Source organism: Galeopterus variegatus, unplaced genomic scaffold (genome assembly GCF_000696425.1).
Source record: "Galeopterus variegatus unplaced genomic scaffold, G_variegatus-3.0.2 Scaffold4373, whole genome shotgun sequence".
Classification (NCBI taxonomy): Eukaryota; Metazoa; Chordata; class Mammalia; order Dermoptera; family Cynocephalidae; genus Galeopterus; species Galeopterus variegatus.
Genome location: NW_007730484.1, coordinates 141,944 through 155,334, shown reverse-complemented (window position 1 = coordinate 155,334; position 13,391 = coordinate 141,944). Strand labels below are relative to the sequence as shown.

The 13,391-nt window shown below is 51.1% G+C and overlaps 1 protein-coding gene across 1 annotated transcript in view; it reads left to right on the top strand.

Moving 5' to 3' along the window:
- The first annotated feature begins 10,138 nt into the window (after window positions 1-10,138).
- PHF2 (PHD finger protein 2) overlaps window positions 10,139-13,391 on the top strand; it is a 103,518-nt gene continuing 100,265 nt past the window's right edge. The window contains exons 1-2 of the mRNA XM_008587407.1: window positions 10,139-10,173; window positions 10,445-10,528. Coding sequence (XP_008585629.1) covers window positions 10,139-10,173; window positions 10,445-10,528 — 119 coding nt within the window. The remainder of the gene's footprint in view (window positions 10,174-10,444; window positions 10,529-13,391) is intronic.

Here is a 13,391-nt window from a genome sequence, read left to right as displayed (position 1 = left end):
AGATTCCCCGGACCCTGTCCGGGCGGGCAGCAGCCCTCCCCGGCCCGCGCAGGGCTCCGGACCCGGCCGGCCTGCGGGCCCCGCGGCGCGTGCTGACAGAAGGGTGACTGTGTGCGGGCTGGAGGCTGTGGCTCTGCCGTCTCCTCCCTGGCCTTCACCTTTGCCCGTTCCCCTCTCTGTTCCAGGCAGGGACTCCCCGGTTTTGACATGACCTTATGCTCTCCAAGGTGGGGAGGGGGAAGGAGGTAACGCCCGGAGGCACTGAAAGCCCCCCGTCCTCTTGGCCCTTGCCCGTGGCCGTGACCTGGCCTTGTGTCTAGTTTTTAAAAGCCAGGGTCCCTTCCCACCCAGAAGTAAATGAAGGAGGAGGAAGAGGAGGTGATACTCGTGCCCAAACTGCTCCAACAGGTTCTCTTGCCTCTGACTTTGCCTGTGGGATGTGTTTGGGCCTTGGAGGGCTGGCCGGGGGCTGGCCAGGGTTGTGTGCCCTCTGGGCCCCAGGAGCACCTGGAGGAAGCCAGGGGGTGTGCTGGTGGGTGGTCCCTGATCCTCCGTCCAGTGAGGAGACCCTCCTGTGGGTTTTAACAGTGAGTCTTCAGGGTTAGCCAGTGGCCCTTAAAAGTGGGCTATGGCCTCAAATTCAGTCCTGCGAGTTCACATGTGGGGAGCCAGGTGGTCAGGATGTGAAGGGGCTTGCGCAGGTCTGTGAGCCCTAGGCCCGAATCCCACCTCGGTGCCCTCAGGAGTCTGTGGGGTAGGGACGCCCACTGAAATTTCCTGGGCCTCCTGAGCTGCCTTCCTGGGGATGCCCAGGGCTGTGGAGACTCCTCAGAACAGGGGAGACTGGGTGTGAACAGTGGGCTATGCCCAGAACAGGGCCTCTACCCACACCTACCACCTGGCATCCATTACAGTAAAGTTCTTGATCAGATCAAGAGGCCGAGAGCCTTTATTTAGGACTCAGACTAAGATGCTGAGAAACTGGCCCCAAACAGCCCTGAAAGTGGAGGGGCCTCTCCCTTCCCCCCACCCCACCCAGGGCCTGAGCCTGGCAAGCAGTCACTCCCTGCAGAACCCCCTAGGCTCCTGTACCAGCTCCCTGCTGCAGCCCAACTCAGTGCCTAGACTGGAGGAGGTGAGAGGGCTCAGGAGGACCCTTGTCTTGCTGCCCAGGGGGACCCTCTGGGAAGGGAAGGCTGGTTCTGGCCATGGGAACAACCCAGAAATGAGGGGCAGACAGGGGAGAGGGGCTGAGAGCTGGCTTGAGCAGTTGGTGTCGTTTGCTGTATTAGCCCAGGTAGAGGCAGGGGAGATGTCATCAGTCCTGACACCTTAAAGAGGATTTTTTGGGGAGGCCTTAACTCCTTATTTCTTATCAGAGGTCTTTGATCCTACACAGGCAGTTGATAAGCACAGATTTATTTCCTCCTATTTGGGGTAGCTCTGGCCCTCCACTGTGTGGGAGACATTTTTTCACGCATCTAATGAAGGGTCACTTGCCAAGTTAGCCCTCAGGGGAGAAAGCCTCCTGGTGTGTCTAGTCCTGGGGTGGTTCAGGGCAGGTGCTGTGATGGGGAGGTTCTTCACTGGTGACATGAAGGTGTGTGACCGGATGTGTGTGTCTCTCAACCTCTACATGTTCTCAAATGGCCCCTGATGATTCTCTGCAGATCTGCTTCCCACCTGTACTATTATCTCCTTCATATTTAACATTTCAACTCACTTTTTAAAAGTATGAATACTTTTAAACTTTTTATTTTGAGGGTATTTTAGACTTAAAGAAGAGTTCCAAAGATGGTGCAGCTTCCCTATACCCTTCTCTCCACTTCCACTGAAGCTAACATCTTACATAACCATGGTACTGGCATCAAAACTAAGAAGTTAATACTGGTACAATGCTGTTAACTTAACTACAGACTTTATTCAGATTTATTTAGCCAGTTTTCCCCCCTTAATGTTCTTTTTCTCTTCCAGGATCCCACATTGCATTTAATTCTCATGTCTCCTTACTCGAGTATTTCTTTTAAAGGGAAACTTCGTATCATTCCCTGAAATAGAACATTAGTGTAACTTGCCATACTCAGTAATTGTAAAAATAAACACATAACTATTACAGTAAAAACCCTCAGTCCCTCCCGTCTGTGATCACATCACATTCCTCCAGCGAGCTCCGTTTGGGGGAGAATTGGAGAGGGTCTAAGCCACCCACACTCACAGTGGCTGCATCTTTGTTTTTGACAGCTTTGGTGGCTGAGAAGTTGATTGAGGCAGACCCTTCCTGGGGCCAGAGCTTGCTTCTGGAGTGAGTTCACCTCTGCAGGGATGCCCAGCACCAGAGCACCTCCTGAGCTCCAAGAAGGGGGGTGGCACGGGCTGGGCTGAGCAGAGTGGTCACCGGGAGGAGGGAATATGATGCACTCCATCCTGGGGGTCCTGCATCCTGTATTCCCTGGAGAGGGAGTGCAAGTGGGGGAAGGGAAAGACGCCTTCCTTCCGGGCCGTGCTGTGCAGGATGGCTGTACCTGGTATGTATGTGCCATGCTTGAGTTGCTTCTTCACCAAGTCCTGCAATATTCTTCTCCAACCCCATCCTGACCTTGGCTGGTTGCTCCTGGGGCTGGGTCACCTCAGCCCAGCTGGTCTTCTCGGGCACCAACTGCAGCGCTGCCTCAGAATGCGGGCTTTGACTTGGAAGGGATGGATTTTGAGGCAGGATTTGGCAGGAAGTAACTGGAGGTGCCTTGTCTGCCCTGTTTGATGGTGATCTGTGGCCGCTCACGTGTTAGGGACCTGTTCTCTCCTCTTAGGGGCCCTACTCTCGTGCAAGCCGCTGGGCCAAGCGCTGTGGTCCCTTCTTGTGACTGTGTCTTCCTCCAGAGGTCAGAGACCATGCCCCATGCCCTGTACCCCTGCCTGTAGCAATGTGGTAGATGACCGGTGTCTCACCTTGCCACCTACTTGATTTAAAGAATTTCTATCTCTGGGAAATAGGAATGATTCTATTAAAGTATCAGACATCCTTAAACCACCACTTTCTGGCCCTCTTTTAGTTGCTTCATCTATTGGACACGAAGGGATTTTGGAGGCATAATCAGTAAAACTGACTTGAAAGAGCTTAAAAACTGTGAAGGTCCCTTCAGTGACAAATGTTTCATTTAAGAGTATTCTTCAGTAAATATTTGTTGGGCATGTATTCGTATGGGGCTCAAAGCTGGCCGTGGGGGATCCCAGCATAACCAGACAGATCTCTTGCCTCTTATGGGGTTTCTTCTATAGGAATCAGACTTGCAAGTAGGGAGATCTTTATCAGTCTGGTGGGTCCTGTCACAGAGAGATGAGTAAAGCCCTGTGGGACAAGGAAATGGGGGGTGGGGGGAAAGGAAGCCACATGGGGAGGCTTATAGGTATGGCCAGGGAGAGAGGAGCCACATTGTTGGGCAGGGGGGCTCTAAGCTGAGGAGGGGTGGGAGCAGACTGAGGTTTTGACAGTGTCCCTCTGGCTGCTGTGGGGACAGTTGGGACTGGGGGGCAGGGAGCCAGCAAGGAGGTGACTGCTACCATGTAGGTGAGAGGCAGGGCTTATTACAGGGTGGGGAGAAGGGTCAGATTCTGGAAGTGCATGGATATAGAGTGGATAAGACTTGCCTGGCATGGCTCCCTCTGATTCCTGCGTGTCCACCTGTCTGGGCTCCACCGGCTTTCCTCCCCAGGGCCTTGTGTCCTCTCGCTCAGGATGGAGTTGGCCTTGAGGGTTCTCATCCAGTCCAATCAGCCTTAGGCTCTTTGGGTCAGAGCCACATTCAGGGGTATCCGGGGACACAGAGCGGGGCTTGTGGCCATGCTTAGCAGACCAGCTCTAAGCATTGGTCATCAGAGTGTGTGTGCTGCAAGGAAAGGAGGCCCTGCCAGGGTCAAGCACCAACGTTGAAATCTGGGTGATCAGAGCCTCAGGTGCCCAAGTACTGGAGGAAAGGACCCTTCCCATGGAGATAGCATTGTGATGTGTTTAGAAATAATGATTAATCGTTTTAAAACAAGAAATTGCCCCCGTGTGAGTTTTCAAAGTTCTAGAGGGGGTGGGTGGAGTGTCTGCCCAACTCCTAGAGGAAACAGAAACAGACGTCTCTGTCTATCCATGCTTTCCAAATGAGGCGTGTTGATGGAAGCCACTTGGTGGACCCTCATCTTAATTGCCAGAATGTTTGCTTTTATTGGAAATATTTGGCTAGAAATGTGCTTGGTGTGAACTGAATTGCAGCCCACATTTGTTTGGGGCCACTTGGGCATCGGGTGTGGCTACATATGGCCTGAGATCTGGGCAGAGGTTTGGGATGCTTGGTGAGGACTCCGCCACCCTGGCACCCTCTTCTCTTTGGCCATCTCCTTGTGGTACATTGCCACGTGCCAGGCTTTTATTCCAAAAGAATAGAAGGATTTACTGTTGGGAGTAAGTGTGGGCCAGATAATAGTGTTCAGTGATGGAGTGGACTGGAAGAATCCAACTCCCCAAAATTCGGGGTGTGGGTAAAACACGTCCATCCACTGGTTTTTTTTTTTTTTTTAAAAGATGACCGGTAAGGGGATCTCAACCCTTGGCTTGGTGTTGTTAGCACCACGCTCACCCAGTGAGCAAACCAGCCATCCCTATATAGGATCCGAACCCATGGCCTTGGTGTTATCAGCACCGCACTCTACCGAGTGAGCCACGGGCCGGCCTCATCCACTGGTTTTTTAAAGTTATGGATGTTGACTATGGTGCTGAGGAGCTCATGTTCGGGCAGTATTGAATGCCTTAGGGGTTATTTCAGGTCGTCATCTTATTTTGGGGGGAGGTCACACCGTCATCCCCATCTTCAGCACAGACACAGAGCAGCCAGGCGAAAAGTCCCAGGCTCTCCTGATGCCAGTGGGTACACTCTGACCTGCAGCACGTGGACGCACTCACCTCTAAGAGGGTGCGGGTGAGGAGGTGGCGCCAGCTTACTGGCTCGAGGGCCTGAGCAAATACCAGGCGTTTGTAACCACTCATGTCCATAGTTGCAACAGTGCAACATGGATAGAAGCGTTGTCACAGAGGAAGGCCGCAGATGGTGCCAGGTCATGGGAGGCCATTTCCTCTCTAAGCCCCCTCCTGGTCTCAGAGCACCAAGTGTCTCAGGGTCCATCCTGCTGCAGTGCCTCCATCTCTGTCTCTGTCTGTCTTCAGCTCTTACCTCTGCCTACTTGATTCTCAGCGTTTTGGCTTGGTGGTAGGTGGGCTACCCCAACTGTGGGCTCCAGGATGGGTCTTGGCCCCTGAGCTTTAGGGTGCAGGGTCTGTTTAGTTTTCTCCTGGACTCTTCCCACCACCAAAGTGCTGGGTGATCCAGGGAAAAACATATTTAGAATTATAGTCAGTGACTGGCTTTTATCTCAGAGCGTAATAACTGAAGGTCTTTGAGGGATCTGTCGAGGCAGATGGAGAAAACAGCCTTTTTCTTTTCTTTTTTTTTTTAATTGAGGCAAAATTCAGATAACATAAAATTTACCATTTTAAAATGTTCAGTTTAGTGGCATTTAGTGCACTCATAATGTTGTGCAGCCACCACCTCTATCTAGTTTCCAAACATTTTCATCACTCCAAAGTGGACCCCATAGCCATTAAGCAGTCAGTCCCCTTTCCCCCATTCACCAGCCGCTAACGAGCACCAGTCGGCTTCCTGTCTGTATGGATTTATCTATTCTGGATATTTCATATTTCATATAAATATAATCATACAATGTGTAACCTCTTGTGTCTGGCTTCTTTCACTTAGCATACTTTTTTTGAGGTTCATCCATATTGTAGCATGTGTCAGTGTTTCACTGATTTTTATGGCTGAATAATTTTCTATTGTGTGGATATACCACAGTGTATCCATTGGTCAGTTGATATACATTTGGGTTGTTTCCATCTGTGGTTGTTGTAAATAATGCTGCTATGAACATTTATATACAAAGATTTGTTTGGACATGTTTTCAGTTCTTTGGGGTATATACTTAGAAGTGAAATTGCTGGATCATATGGTAATTCTATGTTTTAATTTTTTGGGTAACCAACCATTTTCCACAGGGACTGCTGTATTTTAAATTTTTACCAACAATGTTACGAGTATTCCAATTTCTCCACATCCTCACTAGCACTTGATATTTTCCTATTTTTTAAATTATAGCCATCCTGGGAGGTGTGAAGTGGTATTATATTGTGGTGTTGACTTGTATTTTCCTAATGATAATTACGTTGAGCATCTTTTCACGTTCTTATTGGTGATTTGCATATATCTTCTTTGGAGAAATGTCTGTTCAAGTCATTTGCCCATTTTTAAGTTGGATTATTTGTCTTTTTATTGCTGAGCTGTAAGAATTATTTGTATATTCTGGATACTATACCCTTATCAAATACATGATTTGCAGTTTTGTTTTGCTCTTCTGTGGGTTGTCTTTTCACTTTCTATTTTTTTGTGTGGCTGGCTGGCATGGGGATACAAACCCGTGACTTCTGAGTTGTAAGGCTGCGCTCTAACCAACTGTGCTAGCCTGCCAGCCCTTACTTTCTTGATAAGGTTCACTGATGCACAAAAGTTTCAAACTTTAATAAAGTAATTTATCTATATTTTCCTTTGTTGCTTGTGCTTTTGGTGTCAAATCTAAGAATCCATTATCAAATCCAAGGTTATGAAGATTCACCCTTACGATTTCTTTTAGGAGTTTTATAGTTTTAGCTCTCATATTTGGGTTTTCGGTCTATTTTAAGTTTATGTTTGTAACGGTGTGAGGTGGGAGTCCAACTTCATCCTTTTGCATGTGGATATCCAGTCATCCCAGCACCATTTTTTTTTTTTTTCTCCTTTTTGTCTTTTTTCGTGTCCGGCAACGGATCGCAACCCTCAGTGTCACGCCCGTACCGGACTGGGACCGGCAACGGGATCGCAACCCTCGGTGCTGCGCCCGCACCTCGCTCAGCCAGTGAGCGGGAACCGGTCTGTATGTGGGATCTGAACCCTCGGCGGGAGTGCCACCATGCTCCCAAGCGGCGCACTGTAGCAGTGTGCCACCGGGCCGGCCCCCAGCACCATTTGTTGAAGACTGTTCTTTCTCCGTTGAATGGTCTTGTTACCCTTTTGAAAATCATTTGCTGATCATACACCAAGGATTTATTTCTGAACCCTTACTTGTATTTCATTGGTAAACATGTCTGTCCTTATGCCAGAACCACACTGTTTTGATTATTGCACGTTTGTACTAAGTTTTGAAATCAGAAAGTGTGAGTCCTCTGACTTTGTTCCTCTTTTTCAAGATTGTTTTGACTATCTGGGGCCCTTGTAATTCCATGTGAATTTGAAAATTGGCTTTTCCATTTCTGCAGAAAGGGCTGTTGAAATTGTGTTAGGAATTTTATTGAATCTTTAGATCCCTTTGGTTAGCATTGCCATCTTAATAGTATTAATGAAGTCTTCTGCTCCATGAACATGAAATGTCACTCCATTTCTTTGTGTCTTCTTTAATTTCTTTTAGCAATGTTTTGTAGCTTTCAGTGTACAGGTCTTTCACCTCCGTGGTTAAACTTATTCCTAGCTGTTTTATTTTTTTTGGATATTATTGTAAGTGAAATTATTTTCTTTTCGGATTGTTTATTGCTGGTACTTTTATCTTTTTTGTAACCACCTTTTAACATGTGGTGGTTGAATTTTCAGAACCACACATGTGCAGGGCACCGCCTGCCTGGGCACACTCATGGTGTTCATGCACATGATGCTGCTGTGTGCACACCTGGATGTTCGGGCTGGGCAGATGGCCCAGCAGTTCTCCCTGAACTGAGTAGGATAGCCACCAGGACTTGGGGCTCTGAGGCTTGCCAGGGGAGCCCACCAGACTCCCAGTGTCCTGGTCCTTGGGGTGGGAAGTCTGGAGCTGCTGCTAGAGCTGGGTGGTCTGGGAGGGGAAGATCCAGTGAGTGTTCTGACCAGAGGAGCAGTGGAGGCCTCCACAGGGGTTGGGCATGGGTGTGGGTGGGGGATCCTCCTTCAGGGCTAGGAACTAGGGGTTCCCGTGGGGAGGCCAGGAGGGTAGGGTGTGCCAAGGCCACGTCAAACCCTGCATCCTTTATTGTCCCTGCTCAGATTTCTCCAAGGTTAGAGACCAGAGCAAGGGTCAGAGAGGAAGATAACCAGGCCCCTGCAGCTGGGCAGTGAGAAGCTGGGAATTGAACTCAGGCTGCCTGTTGTCAGAGCCAGGGCTGGGTCCCCCAAGCAGGGGCACTGTTTTCTGATTCACTTGGAGGTGAAGGGTGGGCCAGCAGAGGCCCTGACAGAGAGTGTGTGCAAAGCCCTCGTCCTTCGTGTGCCTGGCACCATCGGCTGGGTACTGGGCCTGCAGCCTTGGACAAGTGCAAGAGTCTGATTGGCCTTGGAGAGTGTTCTGGGAACAAGGTCTGAGCTGGGGAACGACACACCTACCCTGGGGGCAGCCAGGTCCCGCACAGCACCCTGACCCCAGCACCCTCACCCCACTGCGGCCAACAATTCCTGATCACTGTGGAACTCGCAGCAGCTCAGTGGACTCTGCTACTGTTAGATATTCTTGTGACTTTGGGACTTGGCCCCTTATTTGACCTTTTTCCTTAGAAAGCCTCATCAAAGCAGATTCTGTGTGTGAATCTCCAGGAAAGTTGAGCGAGCTAGAAGAACAGTTAGGAAGTGCTTCTTGGAACACAGGGGCTGGTCTAAAGGCATGAGGCTCCTTCCCTGCCAGGCCCCACCTCACCACCTTCCTGGGCTGACTTGTCATTGCTAGAGCGATGACATGATGCATTTGGGGGTTCAGGCCCCATTTCCCTGCAGGAGAGACTGAGGCTGGAGGTCCTGAGATACTTGACCTGGAACAATCCAGAAACTGCAGCCTGAGCCAGTCTGTCTCCCATATGGACCGGGGGGAGGGGGGGGGTCAAGTGGGGCTTCTTGAGAGCTCCCCAGACGCTGGGAGAGAGGCGAGGACCCAATGGTCCCACACAGAGCAGCACACACAGGCTCAAGGGGGAAGCAGGAGGGGCTCTCACCAAACCTCCTTACACTGGAGTTGACCAGACACAAGGACTGGTTGCCGCTGGTGCTTGTGGAATCTCTTCCCTGAAAGTGGACAGAACTGCAGAGGCTGTTTCACTCCAGCTGTTTTGCAGATACAGTGTGTTGCAGAGGTGCTGTAGAACAGCCTCGAGGGGAGAAGCTGCCTGCCCCTGCTTGCACCAAGCACTGGGTACTTCTCTATGCCACCTTGATCCTTGCATCTGCTCTCTGTGGGCCTCGGACCTGGGTCTGCTCGGGGGAAAGTGGCTGGGGGAGAGGCAGCAGCCATGGGGGTCACGACTGATAATGGTGCTGAGGGGCTTTGCCCCCGGTTGGCTCCCCCCACTCCTGCCATTCCAGCCAAAGCACGGGCATCTGGGAACAGTCTGGAAGGCTTTGTGCTGCTCCTGGATGTGCTTGGTGACTCTGTCACACGTGAGGAATCCCTGAGTTTCAAAAGGGCCGGGTGTCCTGTATGGGTCGTGCTGGGAGTCAGGAGGTTTGCCTGTGACTGGGCCTGGCTCCTCGTCTGTCATCGAGGGAGTCTGTCCAGTTGGCAACATTTCCTGAGCACCTTGGGGGCTAGGCACTGTTCTAGGCACTGAGACCAGCAATGAGGAGGGTTCCCACTCCTGCAGGTGGCATGTGCCAGCACCAGGCCCTGCAGGCATCGCTGGGGGACCCAGGTTGGGCCAGGGAATGGCCCCATAGGTAGCATGGCCCGTGTCTTCAGCCACCTCTGGGTCTACGCTGGGGCAGCTTGGAGGCAACCTAGAGCAAGCTGTGTGGGAGGGGGAAACGTGGCCTCTCCCAAGTGAGGGGAGAGGTGGTGGGGGAGGCACCTCGGCCTGTAGGCCTTGTTGGGGGGCATTCACATTTTATCCCCAATGCAGTAGGGTGGGGACAGGGGCACAGCATTTTGCAGTTTACATTTTACAGAATTTTCCCAGAGTGCTTTGAAGGTCATGGATTGTAGAGCAAGATGGAGAGAGACCAGAGACCAGTTAGGGGCTGATGGAGTCCTTGGTGAGGGGTGATGGAGCTGTGGGTGAGGGGTGATGGAGCTCCTGGTAAGAGATGACGAAGCTCTAAGGTGAGGGGTGACTGAGCCCTGGGGTGAGGGGTGATGAAACCCTGGGGGTGGAAGGGCTGGATGGGAGGCTGTCTTAACACTACCATCCTGCCTGCCCCTTGGAAGGTCCGAGCCTGCCAGGTACGGCTTGTGCCTTGAGCTCCGCAATTGCCAGCTGGAGGGTGGAAGAACTAGCTACTGTGTGGCCTTGAGGTTCTTATGGTGCAGTGTCATCATGTGACCCTCTTAATCTAAGTCTAGCTTTGTGTAGCCAGCCCTCTGGTCCACCTAGTGCCCAGCCGTTCCTGGAACTGCCCATTGGCATCTCCAGCCCATTCCCCTCCCCTCCCAGCAGCCTGGGCCCCCTGCCTGCCAGGTAGTGGCTGACCCAAGCTTGGATGTCTGTGCTAGCTTCCCACTGTGTAGACATATGAGTTTTGATCCTGGGACCTAGATGTGGAGATGGACAAGTAAATCCACAGTGCTGGGCAGTCTCCCTGGCAGCCCCCAGGGCTGGGTGCTTGTGGCAGTCTCCACATCTCTCCCCCTCTTTGATCCGCAGCTGGGGACAGGGCTTATGTTCTGAGGACCTGTTTACCTGAGTTCCTGCCTGCGAGGGCAGGTACAAATATTCTCCACCTGACCAGAGGAGCGGTCTTGGGAGGGGTTCTTGGGCGGCCAGGCAGCAGTCCTGCGCCGTGTGGTCCTGGGTGGGTCACTTGCTCTCATAGGTGTCCACTATGATGGGGGAAGGATGGCTCTGCCTTTGTGCCAGTGTGTTGTGGTGGGGACTGGGGGCTGTGGGGTAGGATGGACAGCATCAGGTGAGCTCTGCAGTCAGCCAGGTGAGAGGTCAGTTCTAGCCTGGGGGCTGTGAGAAATGATTCCCCAGGCCCGACACAAACCTTCTCAAAGTTGAGCACAAAGTTGTGCAGGTATTGAGGGTCCCTCCCTCTGGATGCACAGAGCAGACAGACGCCTGAAGGAAACCCTGATCTGAGAGGCTGGAGCCTTCAGGACGAAGGGGCCTCTGGCAGCCCAGCTTTGTCCTGTCTCCCTCCTCACTTCCCCACCCCCAACTCTTTATGAAATCTCTGTCTGTGGCCCTGAAGGCAATGCTGCGGGTGATCCAATGGGATTTGTGTTTAGGGAATTCCCTCTGGGCGCTCATGGGGGAGGGAGTGAAGGAGAGAGGGTCCCTGGAGGCAGTGAGAGGTCAGAGTCACTTTCCCAGGGGTCTTGAGATCCTGGGTCCAGGGACCCTGTGCCTTGCCATGCCCTGATGTGTCTCCTTTCGCCAGAAAGGCATATGGTTTTCCTTCCTCCTCCTTCACAGACTTTACGACTCTCTAAAATAGAAGGTGGTGTCTGAGGGCCCGAGAACACAATTTGGTCCTGCCCTGCACCCTCCCCCATCTCGGTGACTTCCTTCTGCACAGCCACCATGCCCACCGCAGTGCTGGGAAGGAAGCAAGTGCTAAAGTAAAGCTTGGAGAAGGAAGCTTTATAAGCAGGCAGGTTGGGTTCAATTTGAGAAAAGACTTTCTAATAATTGAAACTAGCCCCAAACCGGACACCATCGAGGGAAACAGTGTTTATGACAGACCAGGGTTTCTCAGCAGTGGCACTGTTGACATTCGGGGCAAAATTCTTGGGGGTGGGCGGGGGGGGGTCCTGTGCTTTGCAGCATAGCATGTTAGTCTTGTTCTTCACCCACCAGATGGTCGGAATTCCTCCCCCCACCCCAGTTGTGACAACCAAAAGTGTCTCCGACATTGCCAAATGTCCCCTGGGGGACATAGTCATACCCAGTTGAGGGCAAGAAGGGGCTAACGTGTTGCTGAATATACAGCACTTTGATCAGGTGGAAAATTGGACTCAGTGACCCACCTCTTTTTTCTTATATTTTTTTATTTTGATAAACAATAAACTGCATTTATTCATTTTAAAAGTTTTGATTAAATTATTTTGTAAATGGAATGCTAGCATATGGTTAATAAAAAGGAGAGAGTGTGACGGAATCTGCAATGAAAAGCATGCCTCTGCCCTGGGCTCCTGTCCGTCTCCTGGAACCGACTTGATTCTGGCTCCAGAGATATCTCATGTTTATACAATCACCCCACCCCTCACCCCCTTTTCCTTTCCCTCACACAAACAGCAGCGCACTGAGAACACTGTTCAGCAAGTGACACTGTGCCCTCCCAGGGCTCCAGCAGTGATGCTCCAGGATGCATTTTACCCGTTTCCTCCTGGTTGGCTTGTAGCTCGTTTCTCGTCTTGAGTGACCACAGTATTGCACAGCAGATATCTCAGTCTGTACACCTTTGCACATATACGCAGGCATATCTGCTGGATAGATTCCAAGAAGTAAAGTTGCTGGCTTGAAGGATATAGCATTTCAGATTTTTAAATTATCAGATAGGTTGTACTAATTTCTCTATACACCAGGCAACACATTTTCTGAACTCTTTGATCTTTGTCAATTCAACCTGGAAGGCAAAAAGCAGTGTCTTGCTATAGTTTTAGTTCACAGTTATCTGATTATTGAGCTTGCTCACTTTTAAATCTTTTCTTCCCTAGAGTTGTAGGATTTTATCAATGGTCCTGTTGCATTCTAATGAAGACAGGAAGAGCAGGCTCAGTCTGAGATGTCAGATGAGAAGGGAACCCTCCTCTGATGGGCAGGGGTCAGGCCCCTTTCATTCCCCCCTGCATCTGCCCCAGCAGCTGCTCCTGCAGCTCAGTCTGCAGAGGTGGAAAGCTCACCTGTTTGCTAAATATCCCCTTTCCTTGTTTGAGTCCTGTTGTGAGGTCAGGCCTCATTTGCTTCCTCCACTCCCATGCAATTTTAATTTTAGAACTGCTTTAGATTTATAGAAAAGTTGCAAGCATGGTACAGAGCATTGCCGCACAGCCCCGGCCCAGTTTCCTTGAATATGCACATCTGACATTGCTGTGGTGGGAGCTGGTCTCCATCACTCCTAGTGAGGCTGCAGCCTTGCTTGGGGCCACTGCCTTCCCACAGCACATGTCATCTGCCGGCATTCACCCCAGAGGCCGTGCGCGCCCAGTCCTCAGTCTCCTCAGCTGCTGCGGTCAACTTGGCAGCTTCTTTGACTCCCTGTGACCTGCAGCCTGGGCCGACCTGGGCAGCACTGGTCAGATCTGAATACCTCTTTATGATTTGTGTTCCTCTGAGGAGCCACTTCTCCGCAGATACCCTAACACAGCCCTGGGTG